Source organism: Oncorhynchus kisutch, linkage group LG20 (genome assembly GCF_002021735.2).
Source record: "Oncorhynchus kisutch isolate 150728-3 linkage group LG20, Okis_V2, whole genome shotgun sequence".
Lineage (NCBI taxonomy): Eukaryota > Metazoa > Chordata > Actinopteri > Salmoniformes > Salmonidae > Oncorhynchus > Oncorhynchus kisutch.
In genome coordinates, this window is record NC_034193.2 from 43,470,619 (window position 1) to 43,486,932 (window position 16,314).

General features: G+C 44.1%; 1 protein-coding gene across 1 annotated transcript; it reads right to left on the reverse strand.

The window, feature by feature from the left end:
* Positions 1–5,356: 5,356 nt before the first annotated feature.
* On the reverse strand, positions 5,357–13,964 carry LOC109887649 (keratin, type I cytoskeletal 19-like). Its single transcript, XM_031799793.1, has 9 exons — positions 13,590–13,964; positions 12,310–12,438; positions 10,580–10,662; positions 10,207–10,363; positions 9,716–9,877; positions 9,358–9,483; positions 8,835–9,055; positions 7,121–7,209; positions 5,357–7,009 (listed from the first exon to the last, which is right to left on the reverse strand). The coding sequence occupies exons 1-9, from the start codon at positions 13,896–13,898 to the stop codon at positions 6,903–6,905; spliced, it is 1,383 nt and encodes a 460-aa protein (XP_031655653.1). The 5' UTR covers positions 13,899–13,964; the 3' UTR covers positions 5,357–6,902.
* Between the last annotated feature and the right edge of the window lie 2,350 nt (positions 13,965–16,314).

The following is a 16,314-nucleotide window of genomic DNA, read 5'->3' on the forward strand; positions in this document are numbered from 1 at the left end:
AACATGTCGTTCTTTCCAAAGACCTTGACATGTCTACACTTATCCTCCGCCACATACATCAACAAACAGGACATGGTGGAAGGAATCACATGCTCTCACTTCTCCGTCAAAGGTATTGGATCACCAATTCAAACTCTGCAGCAAGGAAGATCATCTCAGAGTGTGTTGTGTGCAGAAGTCAAAGAGGCCAGATTGGTGAGCAGAAGATGGCAGATTAGTTACTTGAAAGGATCATGCCAGACATCCCACCATTTACCAATATACCTGTGGATTGCTTTAGTCCTATAGACATCAAAAGAGGAAGAGGAAATGTTAAAAGATATGGAGTGATCTTTACATGTCCAGTAGAGCAATACACATTGTAATTGCTTACTCTCTTGATACGGACTCGTGTATCAACACCATAAGAATATTTATGTGCAGAAGAAGACAGGTACAACACGTACGATCTGATAATGGAACTAACTTTGTTGGTACTGACAGAGAACACAGAGAAGCTCTATATGCTTTAAACCAAGGCAAGATCCAGGATGCTCTACTTCAGGAAGGAATACAACAGAGTTTTAATCACCCTGGGGCGTCCCACCACGGAGGAGTCTAGGAAAGGCTCTTCGGGTGATTCGCCAGGTGCTCCATTCCGTCCTGAAACAACAGACCCCAGATGATCAGAATTAGTTTTGGTAGATTGATATACATTTTTGTATCCAAAGAACAACAAATGTATTATTATTTTTCAACTTGAATCAAACTCTGGACATTGGATTTGTATGTGTCAAGACTAACATTTCAATCGGCCCAGAATTCGGGTGTCTGACTCGGCCCGCAATCAAAATGAATGACTGCCCAGAATCGGCCCGTTTCCATCAACCAGAATTCAGCCGATATCTTACCAGAATCCCCCCCAGAAGCGGCGATGCAATTTTAAATAAATGCATACAAAATTACCCAATTTAATAATTTTAAATATTACTATTATACATTTTATACATACAAATTATACCCATCCACAATTTTTTTTAAATTATTATTATTATTTTAACCCCTTTTCGTCATATTCAGTTGTCCTGTCCCATTGCTGCAATTCCTGTATGGCCTCGGGAGAGGCGAAGTTCGAGAGCCGTGCATCCTCCGAAACACAACCCCCGCCAAGCCTCACTGCTTCTTGACACAATGCACGCTTAACCCGGAAACCGGCAGCACCAATGTGTCGGAGGAAACACCGTACACCTAGTGACCTTGTCAGCGTGCATGCGCCTGGCCCACCACAGCTGTCGCTACAGCGCGATGGGACAAGGACATGCCGACCAAACCCTCCTCTAACTCGGACGACACTGGGGCAATTGTGCGTCGCCTCGTGGGTCTCCAGGTATCGGGTATCGAACCAGCTTCTGTAGCAACACAGTTTTCACTGCGATGCAGTGTCTTAGACCGCTACGCCACTCGGGAGGCCCCATCCATAAAGTTTTTAATGCTTATCAATTTGCCCAAAGTATCAAAATACTACTTAAGACTCTTAAAGAATTTTATATAAATGTTCATTTTATTATTTGATCATAGAAACAATGACAATATATATGGAAAAATAAATAAATAATCAAATGTTAATTATATGAAGCAGCCCCGTGTAATCATCTGCCAGAGAGTAATAAATTTAGGCCAGATAACTCACACCAGAATCGTCCCGAGCTCAATCCCCGCATCTTAGCCATAAGTAATACTGCCAAAGGCGGTCCAGACGCGGGCCACATGACCTCACCGAGTTTGACTCTCAGCCGAGTGCCCCAACTCTCATCCACTGTGCTACAGTAGCTGGGTACTTACTTAAACTGCATATTATTTAGAATGCACTGCTTAGTAAAAACAAATGAAGTACGCAACAAATATCAACATACTATTCTCATCCATCCTGCAAAGGCGTGTCTAATGATCAATTAAGTTGAGTCCCGCCATTATGATTATCAGCTGTTGTCAAAAATATGTAGGTTTCAAAGTACGTTTATTTTTTTGTGTAGTGTGCAGTAAATTCTACTAGATGAAAAGCCTAAATCAGTACATCCTGGAATTTAAAACATACAACATTTCTGAAATTTAACATACTAAAAATGAAACGTCGTCTCACTGTCAACTGCGTTTATTTTTAGCAAACTTAACATGTGTAAATGAGTATGAGAGATAAACTGAACAAGTTCCACTGACATGTGACTAACAGAAATGGAATAATGTGTTTCTGAACAAAGGGGGGGGGGGGTCAAAATCAAAAGTAACAATCAGTATCTGGTGTGGCCACCAGCTGCATTAAGTACTGCAGTGCAGCTCCTCCTCATGGACTGCACCAGATTTGCCAGTTCTTGCTGTGAGATGTTACCCCACTCTTCCACCAAGGCCCCTGCAAGTTCCCGGACATTTCTGGGGGGAATGGCCCTAGCCCTCACCCTCCGATCCAACAGGTCCCAGACATGCTCAATGGGATTGAGATCCAGGCTCTTCGCTGGCAATTTCAGAACATTGTCTTGCAGGAAAACACGCACAGAATGAGCAGTATGGCTGGTGGCATGGTCTTGCTGGAGGGTCATGTCAGGATGAGCCTGCAGGAAGTGTACCACATGAGGGAGGAGGATGTCTTCCCTGTAACGCACAGCGTTGAGATTGCCTGCAATGACAACAAGCTCAGTCCGATGATGCTGTGACACACCGCCCCAGACTATGACGGGCCCTCCACCCCCAAATCGATCCCGCTCCAGAGTACAGGTCTCGGTGTAACACTCATTCATTCGACGATAAACGCAAATCTGACCATCACCCCTGGTGAGCCAAAACCACAACTCGTCAGTGAAGAACACTTTTTGCCAGTCCTGTCTGGTCCAGCGACGGTAGGTTTGTGCCCATAGTCGACGTTGTTGCTGGTGATATCTGGAGAGGACCTGCCATACAACAGGCCTACAAGCCTCTCTCAGTCTATTGCGGACAGTCTGAGCACTGAGGGAGGGATTGTGCGTTGCTGGTGTAACTCAGGTAGTTGTTGTTGCCATCCTGTACCTGTCCCGCAGGTGTGATGTTCGGATGTATCGATCCTGTGCAGGTGTTGTTACACATGGTCTGCCACTGCGAGGACGATCAGCTGTCCGTCCTGTCTCCCTGTAGCGCTGTCTTAGGCGTCTCAAAGTACAGACTTTGCAATTTATTGCCATGGCCACATTTTCAGGCCTCATGCCTCCTTGCAACATGCCAAAGGCACATTCATGCAGATGAGCAGGGACCCTGGGCATCTTTCTTTTGGTGTTTTTCAGAGTCAGTAGAAAGGCCTTTTTAGTGTCCTAAGTTTTCATAACTGTGACCTTAATTGCCTACCATCTGTAAGCTGTTAGCGTCTTAACGACCATTCCACAGGTGCATGTTCATTATGGGTCATTGAACAAGCATGGGAAACAGTGTTTAAACAATTTACAATGAATATCTGTGAAGTTATTTGGATTTTTACGAATTATCTCTGAAAGACAGGGTCCTGAAAAAGGGACATTTCTTTTTTGCTGAGTTTATATAACGTTCTATTTTTGCATACTCAAAATGCCTACTATTTAGAATGCTAGAATGGGTATTGGACGACAAAACATTTTCCTCTTTCCTCCTAGGACCAGAAGACACCTCTGCTTTCAGACAACCCTCATTGGCTACATCACATATTATATAGTACACTACTTTTGACCAGGGACCATTCTGTTAAATTAACTTAAGCTTGAAGTAATGGACCAGGTACATACAGATGTTTGCTGTATAATTAATTGTGCTTATGTATCACCTGTTGACCGAGAGGAAAGATTGTTGAAACACTGGAAATTGAATAAGTAATCAAGCCTTGCAGTTATGGATTCAATTACTACCACTGGGGGGAAATTCTAAAGCCCAACATATCTCTGCATGACAAACCTGCCTTTACGTTGTCTAGCTCTGGTCCAAGGCCTTATATGTGGTTTGAGCCTTGATGGCTCAAGCTGCATGTAACGCCCTGGACCAGAGCTACTCCGTGTCATACTCTTAGCTGTTTAAACTGATATATATGTAACTGAAACTTTCTCTGCTGAAACTTTACTGACTGATTCTCTGCACATGCTTTGTTTCAATCAGTGGAGGCTCCTCAGAGGAGGAAGGGGAAGACCAATTGCTTTTTTTTTGCGGGTTTACTAACGCATTACTTCTATTAGCTATGTTCAAATCAAATCAAATTTATTTATATAGCCCTTCGTACATCAGCTGATATCTCAAAGTGCTGTACAGAAACCCAGCCTAAAACCCCAAACAGCAAGCAATGCAGGTGTAGAAGCACGGTGGCTAGGAAAAACTCCCTAGAAAGGCCAATACCTAGGAAGAAACCTAGAGAGGAACCAGGCTATGTGGGGTGGCCAGTCCTCTTATGGCTGTGCCGGGTGGAGATTATAACAGAACATGGCCAAGATGTTCAAATGTTCATAAATGACCAGCATGGTCGAATAATAATAAGGCAGAACAGTTGAAACTGGAGCAGCAGCACAGTCAGGTGGAAGTTGAAACTGGAGCAGCAGCATGGCCAGGTGGACTGGGGACAGCAAGGAGTCATCATGTCAGGTAGTCCTGGGGCATGGTCCTAGGGCTCAGGTCAGTTGACTATGATGTTACTTCACCTAATATGGTGACTACGATGTAGGCAGTTTTTTTCTTCCTGGTCCCAGACAGCTGATGTGTTGTGCATTGAAGCCCACAAGCAAAGGGAAAAGGTGAGAGGAGGAAAGCACGTAGATGTGAGAAGGAATGCAATGTGGCTGCTAAGAAATTGAGCTGTGTTTTCACATGATCAGGAGTGTATTCATTCCACCAATTTCTTTTTATTACAACATTTTTTTTTACCCTGTTTTCGCCCCAATTTCATGATATCCAATTGTTACATACAGTCTTGTCTCATTGCTGCAACTGCCGTACGGACTCAAGAGAGACAAATGTCGAGAGTCCTCCGAAACACAACCCAACAAAACAGCACTGTTGCTTGACACAATGCCCACTTAACCCAGAAGCCAGCCACACCAATGTGTCAGAGGAAACACTGTACACCTGGCGACTGTGTCAGCGTGCACTACGCCCGCCACAGGAGTCGCTAGTGCGCGATGGGATAAGGACATCCCTGCCGGCCAAACCCTCCCCTAACCCGGACGACGCTTGGCCAATTGTGCGCCGCCACATGGGTCTCCCGTTCGTAGCCGGCTGTGACAGAGCCTGGACTCTAGTGGCACAGCTAGCACTGTGATGCTGTTCCTTAGACCGCTGCGCCACTCGGGAATCATTCTGCCGATTCTGTTGAAAAACCTTTCTTCAGCGGAAGCGAACAAAACGGGGATAAACATACCTGAATTTGGCCAGTAGAAACGCTTGTTTGCAACTGTTAGTCTAATGATTACACCCTAGATCAGCTAGACGCAGGCAAGAGTGTGCAAGTTAAATGTGTCACTATCTGTACCCTCAAATGTTTTCTCTCGTGCACCTACGTTGTAAACTTTCATTCATAGACGATCTTGTAGCTTACCTCATGACGTTTATAGGGAAAATGTGAGAATCATGAGGAAGCCTAAACCTGTCCTTGTTACATTGAACTGGGTGAATGGAATATGAATGACAGTCATCCAATATGGTGCAATAGAAATAAGGCCAAGCTTATAAAAACAATTGTCGTCCTCCCTCATCTTAAACGGCACCGGCCGCCACTGCTGTAAAGGTGTTTCTTCTCAGCTTTTTAGAGGACAACAACGCACCCTCAATTATGATATCAGCGCCCTGAAATGCATTGACATCTATATTTAATCAACAGCCAAATGTAACATGTGGTGTCAGTGTCGTAGGCCTACAGAACATGAACTTTAACCTTGTCATAGAGTCCAGAGAACATAGACGGCTTGTGGTCCTGGGAGGATATAATGGAGCTAAAATAGCTTTATAATGGCTGATGACGTGAGTCATATTTTCCCTGATGTCACTTATGTAACTGGAATAATCTGTTTCCACTTTTCACACAATCATTTTCACTTTTAATTGCACTGGCCAAATATATTAAAATGAGAGACGTCACCTGGTGGCCACAAATGGAACAAAAGCACACGAGAAATAATATTCAAGTTGCCACATGATAGAGACATATAAGAGTTATAAGGTAACACGAGTCAATTACATCAGTTATCATTCAGCTGATGCAATCCTGTCAGAAGGGAAATATTACAGTATGCAACCATGACATTATTTATATATATATATATATAGATGGGGATTGAACACCCGTCACCAGGGGTATGTGTGGTCCAGGGTTATGTGTGGTCCAGGGGTATGTGTGGTCCAGGGTTATGTGTGGTCCAGGGTTATGTGTGGTCCAGGGGTATGTGTGGTCCAGGGTTATGTGTGGTCCAGGGGTATGTGTGGTCCAGGGTTATGTGTGGTCCAGGGTTATGTGTGGTCCAGTGTTATGTGTGGTCCAGGGTTATGTGTGGTCCAGGGTTATGTGTGGTCCAGGGTTATGTGTGGTCCAGGGTTATGTGTGGTCCAGGGTTATGTGTGGTCCAGGGTTTTGTGTGGTCCAGGGTTATGTGTGGTCCAGGGTTATGTGTGGTCCAGGGGTATGTGTGGTCCAGGGTTATGTGTGGTCCAGGGGTATGTGTGGTCCAGGGGTATGTGTGGTCCAGGGGTATGTGTGGTCCAGGGTTATGTGTGGTCCAGGGGTATGTGTGGTCCAGGGGTATGTGTGGTCCAGGGTTATGTGTGGTCCAGGGTTATGTGTGGTCCAGGGTTATGTGTGGTCCAGGGGTATGTGTGGTCCAGGGTTATGTGTGGTCCAGGGGTATGTGTGGTCCATTACCGCTTCACCAGATTCCAGAACTATCTGACCTTCTCAGTTAGTTAATATCCTGGACCTTCTCATCAACTGAGGTGGACACCACCTTCCCATCCACCATCTCTTCCACGATCACCCTCACCCGCTTCTGCATGTGGGGGTTATACTCTGTGGAAAGGGCCACAAAACAGGAATTAATTCATTCATTCATTGTGTGTATTATGGGGAACAACACTTGATTCATTCATTCATTTGATTAATTATTCTCTGCTTGCTCACCTTCCACCACTTCCTGGACTTGTTGTACTTCCTGGACCTTCTCGACCACGATCACTTTCCTGACCTCCTGTCTGGTCTCCACATGCTTACTGGAAGACACACGGGAAGAACACTTACGGTCAGCTGAACTCACCAACACACATCTTTATCTACTAGTTTGCAATCAGTGGTGTAACTTAAGTAGTTTTGGGGGGTATCTGTACTTAAGGATTTACATTTTTGACTACTTTTACCTTTACTTCAGCAAAAAAATCGCTGAAGTTGGAGACTTTTATCTCCCTCACCAACTTCAAACATCAGCTATCTGAGCAGCTAACCGATCGCTGCAGCTGTACATAGTCTATTGGTAAATAGCCCACCCATTTTCACCTACCTCATCCCCATACTGTTTTTATTTATTTACTTTTCTGCTCTTTTGCACACCAATATCTCTACCTGTACATGACCATCTGATCATTTATCACTCCAGTGTTAATCTGCAAAATTGTAATTATTCGCCTACCTCCTCATGCCTTTTGCACACATTGTATATAGACTCCCCCTTTGTTTTCTACTGTGTTATTGACTTGTTAATGGTTTACTCCATGTGTAACTCTGTGTTGTCTGCTCACACTGCTATGCTTTATCTTGGCCAGGTCACAGTTGCAAATGAGAACTTGTTCTCAACTAGCCTACCTGGTTAAATAAAGGTGTTCTCAACTAGCCTACCTGGTTAAATAAAGGTGTTCTCAACTAGCCTACCTGGTTAAATAAAGGTGTTCTCAACTAGCCTACCTGGTTAAATAAAGGTGTTCTCAACTAGCCTACCTGGTTAAATAAAGGTGTTCTCAACTAGCCTACCTGGTTAAATAAAGGTGTTCTCAACTAGCCTACCTGGTTAAATAAAGGTGTTCTCAACTAGCCTACCTGGTTAAATAAAGGTGTTCTCAACTAGCCTACCTGGTTAAATAAAGGTGTTCTCAACTAGCCTACCTGGTTAAATAAAGGTGTTCTCAACTAGCCTACCTGGTTAAATAAAGGTGTTCTCAACTAGCCTACCTGGTTAAATAAAGGTGTTCTCAACTAGCCTACCTGGTTAAATAAAGGTGTTCTCAACTTGCCTACCTGGTTAAATAAAGGTGTTCTCAACTAGCCTACCTGGTTAAATAAAGGTGAAATAAAAAAATATATAAAAATAAGTAAAAATACTTCACTACATGAAAATATTGTACTTTTCCTTGACACCTAAAAGTGCTTGTTACATTTTGAATGCTTAGCAGGACAGGAAAATAGTACAATTCACAGACTTGTACTACGAACATTCCTGTCATCCCTACTGCCTCTGATCTGGCGGACTCACTAAACACATGTTTTGGTTGTAAATGATGTCTGAGTGTTGAAGTGTGCCCCGGCATTCCGTAATTTAAAAAAACAAGAAGATGGTGCCATCTGGTTTGCTTAAAATAAGGAATTTGAAATTATTTACACTTTTACTTTTGATACTTAAGCATATTTTAAACCAAATACTTTTAGACTTTTACTCAAGTAGAATTTTACTGGGTGCCTTTTACTTTTATTTTAGTCATTTTCTATTAAGGTATCTTTACTTTTACTCAAGTATGACAGTTGGGTAATTTTTCCACCACTGTTTGCAGTGAGGTGCCAATAAACAGCTGTCTTCCCCCTATCCCTTCCCCCTCCCTCTCTTTCCTGCCCCTCCATTATCCCCTCTCACCTGAATACCTCTCCATCCAGCAGCCTCCTGTACTCAGCGATCTCCATCTCCAGCCTCATCTTGATGTCCAGGAGGATCTGGTACTCGGAGGCCTGCTGCTGGATGCTGACGTTGAGCTGCTGCAGCTCCTCCTCCATGCTGTTGATACAAACCTGCAGCTGGCTCAGCTGGGAGCCGTGGCGGCCGTTTATATCAGCGACGCTCTGCTCCAGGTACCCATTCTACAGGAGTGTGTTTTTAAGGGATGAAGAAAATGGAGACGGAAGGAAGGAGAGGGTAGTAGAATTGTATAAAGAGGGAGATAAAGGGCAGAGATAGTTAGACTTGTGTGCATGAAGGTGTTAGAACACCTTGACATTAGACCACTGTGGAGGTCTGAAAACATCTAACAAACTTTTGATTTTGGAGTGTAATGTTCCTTTAAAAACCTAATGGAATTCCATACTTTAGGAACAGAGATAGGGTAAAGAGAAATGCTATATATTTAGGGATGCTGATTCACTAAGATGGTTAGGCATCATACCTGAGTGAGCAGGCCATGCAGTTCAATCTCCAGGCTCTGGAAGGTCCTCTTCAGGTCGGTCACCTGAGACTGAGAGGTCTTCACCTCTGTGGTGCTGGTGGTGATCTGGCTCTGAAGCACCTCCACCTGACACACACACACACACACACACACACACACACACACACACACACACACACACACACACACACACACACACACACACACACACACACACGCACACACACACACAACCTATTAGTCAAAAGTATAGTACCACTTCACAAAATAGATGTCAATTGTGCCTCCCACAAAACACATTTAGGGACCCAGGCCCACACCCTTCGAGGCCCCCTGTCCTATTTTCAGGTTGTCTCACCTTGCTCTCGAACCACTTGGCAGCATCTCTCTGGTTCTTCGCCACCATGCCCTCATACTGGGTCCTCATCTCCTCCAGCACCTTGCTCATGTCCACTGAGGAAGCACAGTCCATCTCCACATTCACAGCACCACACTGCTGTGTCCTCATCAAATGCATCTCCTAACAACAGGAAAAGGGGGACAAATTGAGCTATAATACCTGGGATGTCGAGTTCACGTATACACAGGGAAGGGCAAAAGCACCTGAAAACAATCAGTCCCTAGATTTGTTGTGGACGGGTTTTGCCCCCTTGGGGGCAACATGGAAATGTTTAAACTCACAGAGAATGAATAAATAAATTCAAATGCAAAAACATTACAAAAACTACAGGGGAAGCCATTGTGTCCAAATGAAAAATCACATGTGGCTGTCCTGGCATATTGGCACTTCAGCCAACAGCACAAGCGTGCGTTAAGACTTGAGTGTGTGAGGAGAAATGAGGAGGTTACCTCCTCATGGTTCTTCCTGAGGTAGACCAGCTCCTCCTTCAGCCCCTCAATCTGCATGTCCAGGTCTCCTCTGGCAAGCGTAAAGCTGTCCAGCACTCCTCTCAGACGAGCAACATCCCCTTCCAAGGTCATACGCATGTTAACCTCCATCTCGAACCTACAGGGGTTTGATTGATTAGTTCCTTCTCACAACAAACCAAGATACAACTTGCCCAACCATGAACTGATCCATAGCTCCTGCATACCCCCATAAGCATTTATGTAGATCTGGGAGGATTGGATCTACTCAATCTCAAACCTATAGGCCAAAGCAACAAATAGAAACAGTACACTCACAGAGGCTGTGTACAGTACAAACAGGAAGTGCACCTACTTCATCTTGAAATCATCAGCTGCAACTCTGGCATTATCCACCCGCAGGATCATCTGAGCGTTCTCCACAGACCTGGCATGGATCTAGGAACAGGAGGACAGCCACAGTCAATGGAATGTAATATCAGAGTCAACTATGTATGGGATATCATGTGTTTAGATCAGCAGATCAGGTTCATGTCTACTGTTCATTCATATACAACAATTTTGGTTGTAAATCACCATCCCTACAGTGAAGCATGGTGGTGGCAGCATCATGCTTTGGTATGTTTTTCACCGGCAAGGACTGGGAGATTAGTCAGGATCGAAGTAAAGATGAACAGAGCAAAGAACAGAGAGATCCTTGATGAAAACCATCTCCAGGGCGCTCAGGATCTCAGACTGGTCGAATGTTTACCTTCCACCAGGACAACGACCCTAAGCACACAGCCAAGAAAATGCAGGATTGGCTTCGGGACAAGTCTCTTAATGTCTTTGAGTGGCCCAGCCAGAGCCCAGACTTGAACCCGATCGAACATCTCCGGAGAGACCTGAAAATAGCTGTTCAGCGAAGCTACCCATCCAACCTGACAGAGCTTGAGAGGATCTGCAGCGAGGAATGGGAGAAACTCCCCAAATACAGGTGTGCCAAGCTTGTAGCGTCATACCCAAGAAGACTTAAGGCTGTAATCGCTGCCAAAGGTGCTTCAACAAAGTACTGAGTAAAGAGTTTGAATACATATATAAATATAATATTTCAGTTTTCTATTTTTTATACATTTGCAAAAATATCTACAAACCTGTTTTTGCTTTGTCATTATGGGGTACTGTGTGTATATTGATGACAGGGGGAAAAACGATTTAATCAATTCTAGAATAAGGCTGTAACGTAACAAAATGTGGAAATAGTTAAAGGGTGTGCCTCCCGGGTGGCGCATTGGTTAAGGGCACTGTACTGCAGCGCCAGCTGTGCCATCAGAGTCCCTGGGTTCGCGCCCAGGCTCTGTCGTAACCGGCCGCGACCGGGAGGTCCGTGGGGTGACGCACAATTGGCCTAGCGTCGTCCGGGTCCGGGTCTCATCGTGCACCTGTGGCGGGCCGGGCGCAGTGCGCGCTAACCAAGGTTGCCAGGTGCACGGTGTACCCTCCGACACATTGGTGCGGCTGGCTTCCGGCTGGCTTCCGGGTTGGATTAAGAAGTGTGTTAAGAAGCAGTACGGCTGGCTGGGTTGTGTCGGAGGAGGACGCATGACTTTCAACGTTCGTCTCTCCCGAGCCCGTACGGGAGCTATAGCGATGAGACAAGATAGTAGCTACTACAACAATTGGATACCACGAAATTGGGGAGAATTTTAAAAAAAAATTAAAAGTCAATGGGTCTGAATACTTTCCGAATGCACTGTAATTCATTCTGTTGGCATCCTCTAAATAATATCCCCACCTCCCTTCCCACTGGCACAGATGTCAATTAAATGTCTATTCAACATAATTACATTGAAATCACATGGAAACAATATTGATTCAATCAGTGTGTTGCTACATTAAGACTACATTTTTACCTTTATTTAACTAGGCAAGTCAGTTGAGAACAAATTCTTATTTTCAGTGATGGCCTAGGAACAGTGGGTTAACTGCCTGTTTAGGGGCAGAATGACAGATTTGTACCTTGTCAGCTTGAACTTGCAACCTTTCGGTTACTAGTCCAACACTCTAACCACTAGGCTACCCTGCCGCCCCATTACCCAGAAGTACCTTGCTGCGGATGTCTGTGATGGTGGCATAGAACCCACTGAGGTCCTTCTTGTGAGTCGGTGATCTCATCTCGTAGAACTCTTTGATCTGCAACTCCAAATTGCTATTGGCTGCCTCTAGAGAGCACACCTGTGTACACAGAGAGTGGAAGGAATCCGTTCAGTTCATGGATCTATCCGAAATGGCACCCGATTCCCTATATAGAGAATTACTTTTGTCCAGAGCCCTATGGGCCCTGTTATGCACTACATAGGGAATAGGGTGCCATTTGTGGCACATCCCATCACGTTATGTGAATCTGTGCACTCCCATTAGATAATCCCCAACATAATGGAATATAAAATAAATGATCAAATCCTGCTATGTCATTGTACTCATCAGTGGTGTAAAGTGCTTAAGTAAAAATACTTTAAAGTACTACCTAAGTATGTATTTTGGGTATCTTTACTTTAGTTTACTATTTATATTTTTTACAACTGTTGCTTTTACTCCACTACATTCCTAAAGATAATAGTGTATTTTCTACTCCATAGATTGTCCCTGACACCCAAAAGTAGTCATTACACCTTGAATGCTAAGCAGGAAAGGAAGATGGTCAAATTCACACTCTTATCAAGAGAACATCCGTGGTCATCCCTACTGCCTGTGAACTGGTGGACTCACTAACACATGCTTTGGTTGTAAATTATGTCAGAGCGTTGGAGTGTGCCCCTGACAATCAGTACAAAGAATGGTAAATAAATAATTGTGCCGTCTGGGTTGCTTAATATAAGGAATGTGAAAGGATTTCCACTTTTACTTTTGATACTAAAGTATATTTGACCAATTTAATTTTCTTTTTATACCGAAGTATATATACAACCAAAGACTTGGACTTGTACTGGAGACTTTCATTGGAGCTTTACAGCAAACTACAGGTTACTGTTTCTTCTCAATAGCAATTTTACAATCAGAAACAATGATGGAATAAATCGTTTTTAAAAAGTTAAAAGTTAAGTAAACGTTGTTTAAATATGTACATATTACTGTAGCCTACTGTATTATCCCATTTAACTGAACATTGTGGATAGTATTGATGAAAGGGGTTGTTTAAAACAAAAATGCTTTCTAACAAAGATTAAAGTTCACTTTCTAATAAAAACCATTCTGAATCATCGACTATGTAGTGTTTTGAAAAGAGTTATCACTCTGCCTTGTCTTTCGGTCTCCATAATCTGGGCTGTGCGTAATATCCCGCAGCGCGCCTAATCTCTATCCACATCTCCATCATTCTTCCTTACCTTTTCCAGGTAGCGGGCCAAACGATCGTTCAGATTCTGCATGGTATGCTTCTCGTTGGCACCGATAGCGATCTGACCTGGCCCGTCCGTAGAGAAAGAAGATTGAGAGATACGGGTGCCGTATCCCCCGGCACCTCCATATACACTCGGCGAGCGACTGCTCCCAACAGAGGACACGCTCATACGGGACCTACCGTATCCCGAACTGCTGGAAAACTGCATCCCACCGGACGAACTGAGGCCACTCGAAACGACACCGCTACCTGAGCTGTATCTAAGGCTACTACTGCGACTGGCTACAATGGACATGGCGAGAGATAGTCTGGCGATGCGTCCTGGGAGGTTAAAGTGCGTTCTTCGTAGTTGAGGCGTCAGGTAAAATAACCCCCTTCGTGTCCTCGAGCGTTTTATACATTTGGGTTAAGAATGATTGACTGCGTCACCATTATTCCTTGGAAAGAAGGTATATCTAATTGTTTTGTTCAGTGGGTGGATACAGGGTTTACAACAACTAAGGAAATTAATGGTTCAGTGAATGTTGTGACTTATGAAAGGCAGTGTGTTTGACAGGTATAGACTGGCAAGTCAGACAGCTTTACTAAATGTGTTTTGTAAAAGCTGCCATTCCATGGTTGCAGACATCCATTTTCAATTACATTTTGGTTTGTTTACTGAAATTGGAAATATTTTTTAAATATATTTTAAAAAATATATTATTTTCAAGGATTTGTAGGCTAAATATTGTATGTGTTATTATTTTGCCAAACTAAAATGTTGCACCAAGTCACTCCGTCACTTACATTTGATGATTTTCCATCATTCTATCCATTTGAAAAGATGGTCATTAACAGTCATCTTTTTGAAGTGTAGATGTATAACCACTATAAACTGTTCATAAATTCAACACATTCAATGTTGTTACTTTGTCTACTCCATCTACTTGCTCTCAGATTAGTTGGTTTGAATAGTGTGTTCAATCATTGTCAAAGATGTGTAGTAGGTTTTCTTATTATTTTTCCCTAAGCCGTTTCGATGATGGTCTCATGCTTTGATTCTGAATTCACAGATGTCCTGTTCAGTAACTATACCCTTATTGGAAATATGAAGAAACCTCATAATTCCTCACATTCCTCACATTTAGCCTACTCAGTACATTCTCTCAGATGTTGGTTTGGATAGTGTGTATGCTTGTGCTTCTAGTTCCCGACAATGCGGTAATAACCGACGAGTAATCTAACCTAACAATTCCACAACTACTATTTTATACACACAAGTGTAAAGGGATAAAGAATATGTACATAAAGATATATGAATGAGTGATGGTACAGAACGGCATGGCAAGATGCAGTAGATGGTATCGAGTACAGTATATACATTTACATATGAGATGAGTAATGTAGGGTATGTAAACATTATAATAAGTGGCATTGTTTAAAGTGGCTAGTGATACATTTTTTACATCAATTTCCACCAATTTCCATTGTTAATTTAAAGTGGCTGGAGTTGAGTCAGTATGTTGGCAGCAGCCACTCAATGTTAGTGGTGGCTGTTTAACAGTCTGATGGCCTTGAGATAGAAGCTGTTTTTCAGTCTCTCGGTCCCTGCTTTGATGCACCTGTACTGACCTCGCCTTCTGGATGATAGCGGGGTGAACAGGCAGTGGCTTGGGTGGTTATTGTCCTTGATGATCTTTATGGCCTTCCTGTGACATCGGGTGGTGTAGGTGTCCTGGAGGGCAGGTAGTTTGCCCCCGGTGATGCATTGTGCAGACCTCACTACCCTCTGGAGAGCCTTACGGTTGTGGGCGAAGCAGTTGCCGTACCAGGCGGTGATACAGCCCGACAGGATGCTCTCCATTGTGCATCTGTAGAAGTTCTCCAAAAGAGTGCTTTTGGTGACAAGCCAAATTTCTTCAGCCTCCTGAGTTTGAAGAGGCGCTGCTGCGCCTTCTTCACAATGCTGTCTGTGTGGGTTCAGTTTGTCCGTGATGTGTACGCCGAGGAACTTAAAACGTACTACCCTCTCCACTACTGTCCCATCAATGTGGATAGGGGGTTGCTCCCTCTGCTGTTTCCAGAAGTCCACAATCATCTCCTTTGTTTTGTTGATGTTGAGTGTGAGGTTATTTTCCTGACACCACACTCCGAGGGCCCTCACCTCCTCCCTGTAGGCCGTCTCGTCGTTGTTGGTAATCAAGCCTACCACTGTAGTGTTGTCCGCAAACTCGATGATTGAGTTGGAGGCGTGCATGGCCACGCAGTCGTGGGTGAACAGGGAGTACAGGAGAGGGCTCAGAACGCACCATTGTGGGGCCCCAGTGTTGAGGATCAGCGGGGTGGAGATGTTGTTACCTACCCTCACCACCTGGGGGGCGGCCCGTCAGGAAGTCCAGGACCCAGTTGCACAGGGCGGGGTCGAGACCCAGGGTCTCGAGCTTGATGACGAGTTTGGAGGGTACTATGGTGTTAAATGCTGAGCTGTAGTCGATGAACAGCATTCTTACATAGGTTCCTCCACATAGGTTCCTCTTGTCTAGGGTGTCAGGTAGGGTGGAGGTGATATCTGTCCTTGACTAGTCTCTCAAAGCACTTCATGATGACGGAAGTGAGTGCTATGGGGCGGTAGTCGTTTAGCTCAGTTACCTTAGCTTTCTTGGGAACAGGAACAATGGTGGCCCACTTGAAGCATGTGGGAACAGCAGATTGGGATAAGGATTGATTGAATA

Excerpts from the sequence above, each read along its gene's own strand:
- LOC109887649 (XM_031799793.1), bottom strand. The coding sequence starts at position 13,898 with ATGTCCATTGTAGCCAGTCGCAGTAGTAGCCTTAGATACAGCTCAGGT. Across the intron at positions 9,878-10,206 it reads TCAGGAAGAACCATGAGGAG|GAGATGCATTTGATGAGGAC; the intron begins GTAACCTCCTCA and ends TCCTGTTGTTAG. Across the intron at positions 7,210-8,834 it reads CTGGATGGAGAGGTATTCAG|TAAGCATGTGGAGACCAGAC; the intron begins GTGAGAGGGGAT and ends TGTGTCTTCCAG.